The 15,277-nt window shown below is 42.7% G+C and overlaps 1 protein-coding gene across 3 annotated transcripts in view; it reads left to right on the forward strand.

Moving 5' to 3' along the window:
* TXNRD1 (thioredoxin reductase 1) overlaps positions 1-15,277 on the forward strand; it is a 64,598-nt gene that overhangs the window by 19,585 nt on the left and 29,736 nt on the right. For all 3 annotated transcript variants that reach the window (XM_036760263.1, XM_036760264.1, XM_036760262.1), the window contains exons 2-4: positions 5,627-5,749; positions 8,370-8,442; positions 12,813-12,932. In XM_036760263.1, coding sequence (XP_036616158.1) covers positions 5,663-5,749; positions 8,370-8,442; positions 12,813-12,932 — 280 coding nt within the window. In that variant the 5' untranslated portion in view covers positions 5,627-5,662. The remainder of the gene's footprint in view (positions 1-5,626; positions 5,750-8,369; positions 8,443-12,812; positions 12,933-15,277) is intronic.

The raw sequence follows: 15,277 nt of genomic DNA on the forward strand, positions 1-15,277 counted from the left end.
CCTGGAAGAAGAAGAGATAACCCAGCTGGGAAGAGGAAGTTGGTAGTTTGGGTGTGTGCAGGGGGCGGGGAGGTTAAATGGGGAACCTGAGCACATTTGATGATAGAGATCTTTTTTTTTTCCCTGGTGGTGGGAGCCTGATCAGGAGGGGGAGTAAAATCCATTGTTGAAAAGACTGACAGTAAATCCTTAGCAAAAATCCACAAAAGGAGAGGAAGAAGGAAGTTCAGAAGGGGCCATTGACCACAGCCAAGAAGTGTGGGAGCTCCCTCCCACCTTCAATGAGAAATTTATAGCAGTCAGCCTGTATATGGGGAAATGTTTATGTTTGTTGAGATTTGTCAAGTTTAGGTTAGAAAAAGAAAAACTTCAAGAAATGAAGGCCGAGAAGGAGAAGCAATAGTGTTTTGGTCAGATGATGCAGTGTCTGCTTAAAAAAAAAATAACTTTTTCTTGCTAAGTTTTATTTGAACTTCATTGATCTATCCAGTCAGTCACATACTGAAACAGAAATCAAGGAGACAAGATGGATATGATTAAAAAAATTTTACTTAGTATTTTATTTTCCCCAGTTACATGTAAAAAACAGTTTTTAACATTCCTTTTTACAACTTTGAATTCCACATCCTCTCCCTTCCTTCCTCCCCACCCCCTCATTGAGAAGGCAAGCAATTCGATATAGGTTATCCACGTGTAGTCATGCAAAACATATTTCCGTATTAGTCATGTTGTGAGAGAAAACATAGATGAGGAAAACTCAAGAAAAATAAAGCAAGTAAAAGTATGTTTCAGTCTATGTTCAGGCACCATCGGTTCTTTCTCTGGGGGTAGAAGGCATTTTTCATCTAAGTCCTTCAGAGTTGTCTTGGATCATTGTATTGCTGAGAATGGCTAAGTCATTCACAGCTGGTCATCTCACAATATTGCTGTTACTTTGCACACAGTGTATTTCACTTTGCATCAGCCCATGCGGGTCCTTCCAGGTTTTTCTGAGAGCATCCTGCTCACTATTTCTTATAGCACAACAGTATTCCATCACAGTCACAGCACAATTTGTTCAGTATGGACATGATTCTAAGTTAAAATTAAAGCCCAAATAGCAAACCAAGTGGCAGACTTTGCTTAAGCAACTGTCTCTTTCCATAGGGATCCTCCTTTTTTGTTCCCTTGGGCATGCCCGAGGGAGGATTCTTTTTTAGTCAGACTCAGGTGATGGAAGGTGTGATCCTGTTTGGTAGAAGGAAATATGACTTGGAAATAGAATATGACTGAGTGACCTAGTGGTACCAGGTGAGCTGTCTGTGGGCTGGGACAGTAATTTACATAGGTCTGATGTGGGTCAATTTGCATGCATGGAGAAGAGTTTTTATTTGTCAAGCCTCTTAGAGGAAGATAGTGCATCAGCTCTTGGTTCCTGAGGCTGAAGCATGGTAATCGATCAGTCGAGGAAGTATGCTGAAATAGTCTCCTAGTGTTTATTTATTAAGCGCCTACTGAGGTCAGAGTTGGGAGAGGTGGTTCATCAAATGTGAAAGAATTCACTTAGACCTTCTCTGTAGCCATTGGGAGCTTTATTGACGCAAAAGCAGCAGGCCTGAGATTTAGCAAGGAGCTAAACAAAGGCCCTGATGTAGTCAAGGGACCAGACTTATATAGACAAAAAGCTATACAGTCGGTAAGATGATTTTAGGATTTCTTATGGGGGTTGGAGATTTAGGGGTAGGATTAGTCTTACAGGGAGGGTAAGGACAAGATAAGGGAGTGTGGACTCGGACAAAAGATAAGGGGAGACTTTGGGGTGCCAGGGAGAGAAACTCATCCCTTAGGGTACCTTTGTATAGGGCATCTCCAGGAAAAAGGCAGTTTAGTCCTTAGGGCACTGTTTGCACCCACATCACCTACTGTGTGCCAGGTTCTGTGCTAAATGTTCTCAAAGAAAGAGAAAGTCTCTGCCCTCAAAGAGCTCACAGTCTAATGGGCACATATTAAATGCCTACTACATACCAGGGTCTGTGCTAAGGAACCAGAGACAAATAAATCATGGCCCTTGATCTGGGGAGCTTCCTATTTGTCTTCCCAGCTGCTCAGACCCTCTGGTTGTCCACTGTCTTTTTGTTCCTCTCTCCATCTCCCCAAGGGAAGAAGCTTTGAGGTGGGGCCATTCTCTATTACTTGTTCTTGTTAAGTTGGCTGCTATTTGATCTTGAGAAAGAATGTTAAATGTTGTCTTTATGGGACTTCCCTGTTAGTTGTAGTCAGCATGACGAGGCATTTCCCCAGGAGGTGCCTTATAGCCAACCCTAGGGGAGGTTTCGTGCCCGTGGCGTGTGGTTTTGGTTTTTATTTCCCCTGGTAACAGTCTTCCACAATCTCTTGGTCAGAATGACTGGGCTTCTGGGCATAAATGAAATGACTTTGTGATCATACTTAAAATCTTTCCTCCTCTGAGGGTGGGAAGGAGGGAGAATGGTATGCAGATAATGGCTGGAGCATAGCTTTGTTGGTGTGTCTGTGTTTGCCAGACACAGGATGTCCTTTGGTTTTCCTGAGTTATGTATCTTAAAAACTACTGTTTCCCCTTCATACTCATTGGAAGGATTTAAAAAAAAAAACTCAGACATGTTGACTTTCTGTGCTAAGTTCAGATTCCTGCTGGCCAACCCAGTGAGTAGTATGAGATAAGAGGCGGGCCATCTGTACAGATGAGTAAACTGAGGCCCAGGGAAGATCTGATTTGCCCAAGGTCGCAAAGGTCTAAGTGTGGCAGGATCTGACTCCAGAGCCCAAGGGTTTTTCCCACTGTACTCCACTGCCTTCCATATTGCCAGCCTTCGATACTGAATTCTCTTTTCCTTCCACAGTGTCTTGTGTTGAAGGCGGAGCATCAATCATAATGCCCTTTGGATATTGGTTGTGCTTACCCACCTTTGACTTTACGCCTGCCAGGTTTTCCTGTGTCTGGTACGAGCATTGCTGGGTCCCTGGAGCTTTCACATTGTTCCCCGAACAGTCCCCACCAATGCCCTCAAGAAGGAGACAGAGGTGCTGCCCCCGTGCCTTACCTCCTCCTCAAGCTGCCCCCTGTCTCCTGTCCACACTCCAACCCCCTCCTGCTGATCCCAACTCCTGCCTGCCTCCCCCTTCATCTGGTAGCAGGAGAACCATTCAGCCTGAGCTGGTAAGTGGAGGCGCTGTCCGTTTCCTTCTAGTCCCCTTTGTCTTTCCATAGGACTATCAGCATAGTCCTGAAAAGGACCTTGGGATCATCTCATCCTTTGACACAGGAGGAAACAGGGCCAGGGAGCCATGATTCAAACCTGGGTCTTCTGCCTGCAATCACAGAGCTCTTTTTCTTGTCCTCATTGTCTCTTACATCCAATTTTTCACAACAATACAGCATTTTCCTTTACAATAAAGAAATACAGATGAAAAATTTTGCACAACCCAATATCATCCCACATTCCTCTAGAGTCTGAGTTATAAAGGGCAGGCTCTTAAATTAGATTACATCCCCAAAGCCGCTTTCACCAGCTAGGGTGAAACGGGACCAAATGTGGAGAAGAATTAGGGAGTGATTTCTTCTGAGCTCCTCCATTTAATTAAAACGGTAATTCTTTAGGACTGGAAACCTTAATATGCAAAGAGTATGGATTTGCCCGTCCTAAATCTAATACAAAGGACTTAACGGGGCATAAAAGCAAAAGAAACCCACTTCGAAAATTGCCTCTGTCAAAATGGATCGCAGCAGCGTCATCTAGAATATTAACCCACAGGAAAGGTGAAACGCGAATGTTTTGTTTTTTTTTTTTTTGCTTCACCATGAAGGACCTGTAAAGAGTCCTAAAAATAGTCTCTGAAAATCTTTGAATAGTACAGTCATAGTGCTTGGCACCCTATCTTTGTTCTGGTAGGGCTGTCCTCCTGGTACCCTGCCTTCCCTAGTTCAGCCTTCCATTCCGTGCAGCCTTGATCCATCCTTGGCTGCCCTCTGCTTGGAGAGTGGGTCTATCCTGGACTCACCCAGGGCAAATGTGGCTTCTTTTGACAACCTATTGATTTAGGGCTCCAGGAAGAAAGCAATTTAAGTTTTTTATATCAATGTTAGTTTCCAGTGGTTCCCTCTTTCCTCACATTAGTGCCTTCTGTTGTAATGGAGATGTTCATATATGCAGTTAGGACTTGTCTGACTGTGTATACCTCATTCTGTGAACTGCCATCGGTTTGGATTCAGTCAGAGGGCCGCACTTGAGGACCTAGAGGGCTGGGTGTGGCCTTGAGGCCGCAGGTCCCCCACCCCTGGTAGGGGATAGCAGCTGACATTTTACAGTATCTTAAGGTTCATGTGATGCCTTTATAGTATCTCTCTTGATCTTGCAACAACCCCGTGTACTGCTGTTGTCTTTATTTTATAAACGAGGACTTTGGCTCAGAGTATCTCCGTGTCTTGCCCAGTATCTACATGGCTAGGAGGTGTTAACAGGCATTTCTTCCAGTGTTTGGTCTGGACCTTTGAGTTCAAGGGACCTTGGTCTGAGGAACTCCTGGTATAAGAAAAGTCCTTCCAGTGCTAGTTGGCAATTAAAAAAAATCCCAAACCCCAAATGTATTGGTCTCTTGTTTTTTAAATCCCTTTCCTCTACCCTGTCTAGAGAGGCATCCTTTTGTAGGCAGTGATGTGCTGGCAAATGTTTAACAACCAGCTCTCTGGAGGGGAAAATGCATACTTGACACATGTTTAAGTTTAATCTGCTTTAACATTTTATTCATTCTTTTCACAAATCTAGAAAGCAGTGAAAACAGTGAATCAAGCCCTGATTTATAGCATTTGCCAATTTCAAGGGGGAAAAATGCTCACCCTGAAAATCTCAACACTCGGCTTGGTTCTGACTATCTGGTTTCCAAGCAGGTTTGAGTTGGCTCCAGTTTGTAAGGGAGACTTTTTAAAAATGGGGCAGAAAAAGCATTTAAGCACAGCTAACCAACACATCAGCCAGGTCTGACAATGTGTGACTTGTTCTGCACCCATAGATCCCCACCTCTACAAAGAAGAGAGGGAAGTAACATTTCCTTCTCTTGTCTTTGGGAATGAGCTTGGCGATGATAATTATACAGTGGAATGGAGTTTATATTCTGTACTTTTCTTTTACTTTGCTATATATTCCCTAATCTGTTTATTTTACATTCAATAAATTTACCTCAACTTTAATTTTTTGACAACTGTTGTGCAGCTTATTATCTTAGAAAGCCATCTGGCGCACAGAGAAGTTACTCACCCAGAGTCATGCAGCTGGTGTGGGTTGGAGGCAGGATTTGAACTCGGGTCTTCATGAAACCAAGCCCACTTCTCTATCCACTATGCAGTATTGCCTTTCAATGGAGGATCAGTGGAGTATGTATAAAGCTCCTAGGGAGAAGTGAGAAAACTCTTCTCCCTAAATCCAAAGACGTCTGCTGATAATCTCTGAGCAAGAGTTTACACTTGTATTCTGGCATTGGGAGCCAAGAAGAACATGCAGAATAATTTTGTCACTTGTGGTCACTTATTCCAAACAGTGGGTTTCCTGGAGTCCCTGGCGAGGGGACCGCTTTGGAGTGAAACGTTTTCCCTTTTTGTTTTTTCCTTCAGGTCAATAAGGAAGACACACCTCAAAATCTGTACAGAATGAATGGGTCAGATGAGACCCCCGAATCCTATGACTATGACCTAATTATCATTGGAGGGGGTTCTGGAGGCCTGGCTGCTTCCAAGGTACGTGCATTTGGAGTGATGTTCCTAACCTGACAGTGAATGGGTCATCTGTGGGTGCAAGGGATCATGGGAGGAGTCTTAGAGACCATCATACAGAAGAGGAAACTGAGTCTCAGGAAATTAAAAAAAAAAAAGAACCCAAAACTCATCCAAGATTATGGGACTAGAGATTTAGAGCTCAGAGGGATCTCAGAAGCCTTCTTGTCTATTCACTTCATATTTCATGGGGAAAATGAGGCAGGCTCTACCCACTACACCATGTAGGTTTCTGCTACTGGATAATCAAATATGTAAAACTGCTGGGGACCAGGAAGAGAGAAATCTCTGTCTATGTAACTGAACTGTTGATCTGGAAGCAGTATTTTCCAGTTTAGGGGCAATACTGATGGCCCTGCTCTTTCCCTTCTCTGTTTGATCAGTCAGTCAATAAGCATTAATTAATATTCACTAGCACTTACATAACACTTTCCATGATTATCTCATTTAATCCTTAGGGAGGTATGTGTTAGTCTTATACCTTTTTTACAGGTGAATATACTAAGGGCAGCTAGCTGGTGCCATAGTGCACAGAGCGCTAGGCCTGGAGTTGGGAAGACTCATTTTCCTGAGTTCAAATCCGGCCTCAGACACGTCCTAGCTGGGTGACCCTGGGCAAGTCACTTAACCCTGTTTGCCTCAGTTTCCTAATCTGTAAAATAAGCTTCAGAAGGAAATGGTAAACGACTGCAGGATCTCTGCCAAGAAAACCCCAAATGGGGTCATGTAGAGTCGAATACGACTGACCAACAAATACTGAGGTTGAGAAAGACTTGCCCAGGGATTTGAACTTGGATATTCCTGACTCCAAAACTAGAGCTCTATGCAGCCCATCACCCATCTACCATTTTGCAAGCACATGCAGAGACAAAATGAAATAGTCCCTGTCCTCAAGGAGCTTATGTTCTAATAGGAGAGGCCACTCGAGTGTATAAAAGTGTATACAAAAAATATTTCTGTAAGCTAAGTGGGAGGGGCAGGCACTGGCAGATGGGGGAACAAGGCCTCTCGTAGTTTTAATCAGTAAGCATTTATTAATCACCTACTGTGTGATGTGCCTCAAAGAAAATCAGGTGGAGGTGATGGAGAGAGTGTTTCCTCATGTCCTAGGTGGGAGAGCAAAGATCCATCTTCTCAAGGCCACGTACTGTCCCCTCAATCATTCATTAGATTTTTCCACCCTGAATCACCCCATTCGAGCAGCCGAAGGCTCCAGGCGGTTGACATCCAACAGCTGTGATCCTGTGAGTCTCCCATGAGGTGATGGAAAAAGGGAATGAGATTATTCAGGGAAATTTAGAAGTGGAGGGACCCAGCCCTGAGAGGTTGGGGCTGAATGTGCCGATGCTGCTCCATCTAAGGGCCTGAGTGAAGGTGAGCTTGTACATTTGAGGAGGATCACAGTCTTGGACCATCTGTTGTAACATCTGCCCAAGGCAAATGGAACGGTGGTCAGGGACGTAGGATTAAAATGAAGCCAAGATAGGCAAAAAATTTCTCTTGTGTTTTAAAGTTAAGATTTAAGTGCCCATTGCCCTACTAACACCAGGGCCTGGGTTTAGGTCAGGTTGATAAATATTTATTGTATCTGCCATATGTGCCTAGCACCATGTTGGATGCCAGGCATACAGAGTCAAAAATGAATAAAAGAATGAGTAAGTATTTATTAAGTACCTGCTGGCCCCCCACCAATGTACAGCAGATAATCATTTCACCCATAACTTCACATTTTTAGACAGCTGGCTAGTTCATTGAGAGGGTAAATGATTTGCCCAGGGTCACACAGCTATGATGAGTCAGATTCAAAGGTCTTCCTGATTTCAAGACCGACCTTCCTCTCTCCTTGCTGCCAGGCTTCCTCTCACATGGAGATTATTTTCAACACAGAGGTAATCAAATTCTTCAGGTTCATTGGAAAGGACCCTGGTTCTGGAGTCAGAGCCTCTGGGTTCAAATACTACCTCTGATGTCTGTTACTGGTGTGACCTTGGGCGACTCATCACCTTCCTGGGCCTGAGAAGGTTAGACTCTATGAAGTTGGAAGTGCCTTTTAGTCTCATCTATGGTCCTGTGAGTTGGAGATGCTGCAGACGGGACAGGCCACACTTGAGAAATAGTCTTTACCTAGGAAGAGTGGTGCTTGACAGTGTCTTAAGAAAACTAAATGTGGCTTATTTGTTGGATATGGTCAGTTCAATTTCTGATCTCTTTGTAATGAACACATAGAGACAAAGACTCTCGGAAATTAGCATATCTATTATCCTCGGTCACTTAAGTTTTTTGGAAAAGGCCTGACCTTTTCCTGTTATTGCTTAATTATTAAATGGAGTGCCCAGGATGTCTGACTTAGGCAATAATTTTCTAGGGTGAAATTTCATTGCACATTTTAAGACTGCCCCTTCTGTATATCTTTTCATTTTCATCCCAGTTATGGTAATGACCTTGGCATATGAAGTTTTGCTGGGATTAATAACTGGTCATGCTTCAGTCATTATGGCTTAATGAAAAACAACACGGCCCTTTAACTACAAGACACTTTCCAGCCTCGTTTTTGGATATTAATTTTATTAAATTTGTTCCCCAGGAGGCAGCCAAATATGGCAAGAAGGTCATGGTATTGGATTTTGTCACTCCAACTCCTCTTGGAAATAGATGGGGTAAGTTTTTCTTAGTAACTCAGATGCAGATCTGTAGGGATAGGGTTTATTTTATTTTATTTTTTTTCTATTAATGAAATTAGGTAGATGCTGGTCTGGTCTAGCAGTTGGGCCAAGCTGAATCGGGTTGGAGTTTTTCATTGGCATTCAATTTCATTAAGTACTGCCAGCTTGACTTTTGCTAGCTTGGTATATCAAGGAATCTGTTGCCACAAGCAAGCCTGTGACTTTGGGTCAAGACTTAAGGGCAACTTGGTTTACACAAGAGTTGAGCGAGGTCTGCATGATGTTGCTTCAAATCTCTCCCCCTTATTCCACAGTTATAAAAGCAGAAACCTGAATAGTATCCTCTCTTCATCTGGTTCCCATAAAACCAACACCCTCATTGCCAAGGTCATTACAGCTCATTGACCTCTCTGCTGGTATTCTCATCAAAGAGGCCATTTACTGTCCCTTGGCATTTGAAGAAGAAGTTTTATTCACACCTTTGTGTTTTGCCTTGTGGTCAGCTCTGGCTATGCTCCTTCCCCCACCACAACCCAATGGAGAGGGTTTCTTTCTCTTTTTAAAGTGTTCTTTATTGGGGCAGCTAGGTGGTGCCGTGAGTAGAGCACTGGCCCCGGAGTCAGGAGGACCTGAGTTCAAATCGGGCCTCAGGCACTTGACACATTTGCTAGCAGTGTGACCTTGGGCAAGTCACTTAACCCCAATTGCCCTGCCTTCCCCCCTCCAAAAAAAAACCCCTTAAAGTGTTCTTTATTAATAGTAATATTGCATATATGCATGCCTGTTTAGCTATATACACATGTGTATGTAGAGTTAATATATATATTCATACATGTGTATGTATATGTATTTTCATACATACGCAGATATCAACCACTGGAGTAAAGGCTCATTATTTGCATGCATATAGATTCCCAAATATTTATGCATTATGTAGTTATTTTGAGTGTTTCTTTTTTGGGGAAAAATTATTTTTTAACACTCTTTTTTTTTTTAAATTTTGAGTTCCAAATTCTCTCCCTCCCTCAGGCCCTTCCGCACCTACTGAGAAGGCAAACAGTTCAGTATCACCTATACATGTGAAATCATGCAGAACATATTTCCATATTAGCCGTGTCACCAAAACAGCAAGAAAAATGTAGAACGTGAGAAAATCGTCCTTCAGCTTTTGCGTTCAGAGTTTATCGCTTCTCTCTCGGGGGCGAATAACAATTTTCATTATGAACCCTTTGGGAGGAGGTTTCTTTAACAAAGCAAACCAGTTAAACAAAACCAGCCCTCCCCTGGCTCTGTGTGCGACGTTACGCCCTCTGCCTTCCTATCAGGAGGAAGGAGGCGCTTCAGCATCTTTCTCCAGAGACAAGATGAATCATTGTAATTTTTCACCATTCAGTCTAATACCGTTTTGTCTTTATTTAGGACCCTCCTGTTAAGAGTGCTAATACAGAGAGATATCTAAGGGGCTGTTCTTTTCATCGCAGTGACTCGGTATATCAGTAAAGTGGCAGATGTGGTGTTTTACACATGTTAAGGAACCCCGGATTTTCAGTCAGAGGAACTGGGTTCAAATCCTTGTTCTTTCTATTCCTACCCACCTGACCTTGGACTAAATCTCTCTGCGCTTAAATTTCCTTATCTGTTAAGTGATAGGGTTGAACTCAGTGACCTCAGAGCTATGATCCAAAGAGCTTCAAGATTTGTTTTTGAGAAATTGGAAGCCTAAGTCTCTGATATCTATCTCTCACCCTAAATTAACCTTGAAGTTCTGGAGCATGTGACAATCAGAGGAAGTTGGGGACTAGTAGATAGCTTGCTGGACTTGGGATCAAGAAGAGCTAATTCCAGCTGTGTGACCTTTGACATTTGTCCCTTAACCTCAATCTATTCCAGTTTCTAAATCTGCAAAATAGGAATAATTAATAATAATGAGAGCACCTACCTCCCTGGGTTGTTGTGAAGATCAGATGGAAAAATATTTGTAAAGCCTTTTTTGCAAACCTTAAAGCACAATTTAAATACCACTTATTCGAATTATACTAGTGAGAGAAAATAATGTAGATGAAAAGAACATCCTTGTAATGATCAGTCTTGGTTCTAGAGAAGCATTGAAGAAATGAGCTTCCTTTAGGTTAAAGGTTCTTAAACTAAGTTCGATGAACTTGTTTTTTTTTATTTTTTTAATATTTTGGTTAACTTTATTTTTATAATTTTAAAAATCATATAAAGTTAAATTGTAATAAAGTTTCCTTTATAAACCTGCATATTGTATGCATTTGAAGGCATGATTCTGAGAGGGGTCTAGCCCTGATCACTTTACCAAAGGGGACCAGAACCCCAAACAGGTTAAGAACCCCAGCTTTCAGTAGGGAGGTGACGGGTGATGGGTACAGGGTGGAATGTTGCACGTGCTGTCAGATATAGAATGCCAGTTAATTTTGTTGGGCTGTTTTAATTTGTTACAAGGGAAGGTTCACTAGATGGGATAGGAAGGATATTGTGTCTGGTATTGATGGAAATAACTGACATAAAAATAAAAGGCATTAATAAAAAAAAAAAAAACTTTTAAAAAATTAACCAAAAAAGTGGTAGGCAAAATTGAAGGCTGTCCAACCCTAATGATTTCATCCATAAAAACAGGGATATCATTTCTTGCCCTGCTGTGCCTTAAAAGTTTATTATGAGGATCAAATGAGGTTATGTTCATGAAAGCCTTTGCAGAAGTCTAAAACATGTTATTACTACCACCTAAGGTTGGGAGGGATTAAAAGCTCTGCCCAAGCTTATGAGGCAGGTAAGCGGTAGAGATGGGGTTGAATTGTGGATGCTTATCATCACTCCCCAAACCCAGTCCATCGTTCTTTGTGGCTTAGAAAAATTACCAGGATTCTTGAGTAGATTGGCCGGTAGATGAAAAAGGGGTCAGCGTTGAGGAATGGAATGATAGATTTGGCCAGGGGGTTTCCTGGACCACCCTGACTCGCAGAATAGACGTTTAATCATAACATATTTCATTCTCGATGGGGAAATAGACTAGCTTAATTAGCTTTCAGCCTGCTGTGGTAGATAGGGGCTTTATATCTTTAATCATGAACAACATTTATGGGGAGGAAGCCAATTCCATTTTTCATGCCTCCATAATTGCAAAATGGGGAAACTAAATGACTCTCCTCCCTTGGGGTGCCTCCTTCTCTTGGCCTCTTGTATCATACCCTGTGGTTTGCTTTACTCTGGGGGTAATGAGGGGGCACAGTGTCCGGGCTCAGGCTTTTCCTTCTCAGGAAGATGGCTTTTTGGTTTTATGTGAATGTTGCCCGGAGGGCCACACTCCCACATCTGCTTGCTTATTAACTGTTTGCCCTTGGACCAACCAATTCCCAAACTTCAGTTTCCCCTTGTGTGACATGAAGGGATCAGACCAGATGACTCCTGAGTTTCCTTCCAGCTCTCATTCTGGAATCCTACGATTGTAAATCTGTTTGTTTTTTTCTTACCCATTGGGCAGCACTAGAGAGGATCCCTTGTTCTAGGTCTTCATTGACCCATCATGACCCGAATTCCCCCCAGATATCCCATCTATCTGATTCACGAGGACAACTTTCATTTCTTTTCTCAGAGCTTATTTTCCTTTCTGGAAAAACAAGGGTGGGTGGGCGGGCAGAGATGGGTAGTAGCAGCCTCGAGGAAATGCCTAAAGATTAGGAAGAGAAGAAGATGAATCAATCAACTAAGCGCCAATCAAATCCCTCCCAAGTTCCAGGCAACCTCTTATGTCCACAAGCTGCGGAGCAGGTGGGGGCCTACTTTGGTGAAGAGAATTTACAAACTGGGAGTTCCCTATGGTGATGAAATCACAAAATAAAAACTGTAGGCACTTAAGCTATAGATCCACAATAGGACTGACCTTGCCCTCAAGGAGCTTATGTTCAACAGGGACCAACTTTGTGATTTCTATTGTTTTTAAATTGTCGCCAATATAACTATAGAGCTACATATATCTCTAATTATAAATGTATATAATTAGATAAATATAAAGTAAAATGTAACCTCCTTGAGGGCAGGGACTTGCATTTTTGTCTTTATTCCCTCAGGGCCCAGGCCAGTGCTTCGCACACAGTATATGCTTATTATGCTTGTTGAAGGGATGAATTAATATTAAATTGAATGAATAGATTGTTACTCATTGTTGATTTAAGCACATCAGATAAATCAGTTTTTAGATGAAGTGGAACATCCAGCCACACTGGCCAACGCCGTTCCTAAGAATTTGTGGAGGAGAATCATCATAATTCTGGCCATTGACTTTGTGGGCATGATTTGGGCCATCAGCTGTGCTAAAAGTATTTCTTTTTAAAACATCCTTGCAGGTCTGGGAGGGACGTGTGTGAATGTTGGCTGTATACCTAAGAAACTCATGCACCAGGCGGCTCTGTTGGGGCAAGCTTTGCAAGATTCCCGCAAATATGGCTGGCAGGTCGAGGAGCAAGGTATGGAGATAAAATCTATTTATTCCGTTTGTGGTTTGTACTGTTGGTCTGTGATGGATGCCTTGGCCCTTGTTAATAGCTTGGTAAATAATATGTATGAAGTGGTTTTTATAGCGATCTCCCTCTCTCCTCTCCTTTCTTCTTTTCTCTCTTCTTTTCTTTCCTCTCTCTTCTCTCCTCTCTCTTCTTTTCTCTCTCCTCTTCTTTCCTCTCCTCTCTTTCTTTTCTCTCCTCTTTCTTCTTTTCTCTTCTCTCTTCTCTGCTGTCTCTTTCTTCTCTCTTCTTTCCTGTCTCTCTTCTCTTTGTCTCCTGTCTCCTTTCTCTCCTCTTCTTCCCTACTTCTTCCCTTACTGTGCTTTTTTCAAGTAACTCGGGCTTATTATACAGTCTTAGCAGTGAAGCAGTGACTATGAGTGGGAGTGGAATCTTGCTATAACCAAGAGCTGGAGGATCTTCCAATTTCAAAGATCTGGGGGCCTTTGCAGGTGAATCCTCCCCATTTTATGTTGTCATATTAAATGTCCCTGGCTTCTGTGCTTCTCTGGAGAGATGCTCATCATTGGTGTTCGGGGGAGTGGGGAGCACTAGGGCTGAGGCCTGGCTTGTGAGCAGGCATTTCCCCCTCCCCATTTCCAAGCATGTGGGCAGCACTGTTGAGGAGTCTGGTCTGCCCTGACAAGCATTCCAGGTCTTGTGATGCTGCTGGGGTCAGGGAATTGGATTTAGGACTAGGGCACCTGGGGTCACCTCCCATCTCCATCATTTACTGTGCATGTGATCATGGGCAAGCCTTTAACCCGTCTAGGACCCGGGCTTCTTCTCTGGAAAGTGAAAGATGATCCTGGGTTGTGGGGGGGGGATCCCCCTCTCGTAGCTCTAAATGTAAGATCAGTTACCTGGTTCAGATCCCTCCTCTTTCATTTACTACCTGGGTGGTGTTAGGCACTTGCCTTAATTTAAGGCTAATGTAGCTTTCAAAGCTATCCTACTTAGCTGTGCTTCTTTCGGCTGTCTTTTTCTTTCTTTTTTAAAAGATGCTTTAATGACCCTTATCTAGGTATTTTTTTTGTTTCAGAGAGAGGGATAGGAACTGATTTCAGGGGTATAGAGAACACCCCCCTACCATCAGATTGGCACTTTCTCTGCAATTTATCATATTAAAGAGTTATATGGAATATTAGGAGGGTAAATGACTAGCCCAGGGTCACACAGCCATTATTTGTCAGAGGCACAATCCTGGCTGTAATGCCAATTCTTTATTCACTATACCTCCCTTTCTCCAGAAGACCCTTTTTTTCTTTGTTTTTGTTTTGAGGCATTCAAGGTTAAGTGACCTGCCCAGGGTCACGCAGCTATTAAATGTTTGAGGTCATATTTGAACTCAGATCCTCCTGACTCCAGGGCCAGTGCTTTATCCACTTCACCACCTTGCCACTGTTGAGACACACACATTATGTAGCTGGAAGGCAGGTCAGTCATTAGCACTGTTATCAGAGCTCTCATTAGCAGGGATTAATGACCAAATTATCTGGCTAACACCTGGGAACCTGATATGTTATACAGTTAATAAGCTTCAGTAGAAGAAGGAAAGGTGATCCTGTATATAAGTCCTCGATGGGAGAGCCTTACGCCTTAGCTCAGGAATAGAATTTTAAAACAGGAGGGACATTTAGATACCATAAAGTCCAACTGTTTGTCTTTTCAGATGAGAAAAATTTTCCCCCTTCCTAGATTTGAGGTGAGGTTTGCCTAGCATCTTGAAGTAAGTTAAGAGAGAGATATGTGTGTGTGTGTGTGTGTGTGTGTGTGTATCCAAGCACACTGAGCTGAAGTGAGCCTTTTACTCTGCGGGGGAGGAAGGCATTCAGAAAGACTCTTAACTCCCCAATGGCTTTCTAGAATGGAAAGTCTTGAAAAAGGAAGGGAGTAGGAGGAATTTTTGATCGATTGATGGAACTCCTAAGTCCCCTAGACTGTCTGCTCCCCGGTGTATGTCACAGACTCTTAAATCTAGGTGATAATGGTGTCACAGAGAGAGAACACAGCTCGTAAACTGTTTATTCAGCGATGCAGTGATCTAAGACTCCAGTTTACATTCAGCCTCATTTGATGTCCTCTCTGAACCCACAGCTCTTATAAAAAACATTCTCAAACCGAGATTTCCCCCAGACTTTTTTGGGACACTGGTTTTAAAATGTTTAAAATGTCTTTTTTTTTTAAAAGAGGTGAAAGAGCCCAAATAAATAAATATGGAATAAATAAAGGGAATAAATAGGATGTAGTTAAACACGGTGCCTGTTAGCTTGGCGGGGAGAGGGCCTTAGCAGCTGGGGAGGCCAGATCCA

This window comes from Trichosurus vulpecula, chromosome 5, assembly GCF_011100635.1.
Source record: "Trichosurus vulpecula isolate mTriVul1 chromosome 5, mTriVul1.pri, whole genome shotgun sequence".
Lineage (NCBI taxonomy): Eukaryota > Metazoa > Chordata > Mammalia > Diprotodontia > Phalangeridae > Trichosurus > Trichosurus vulpecula.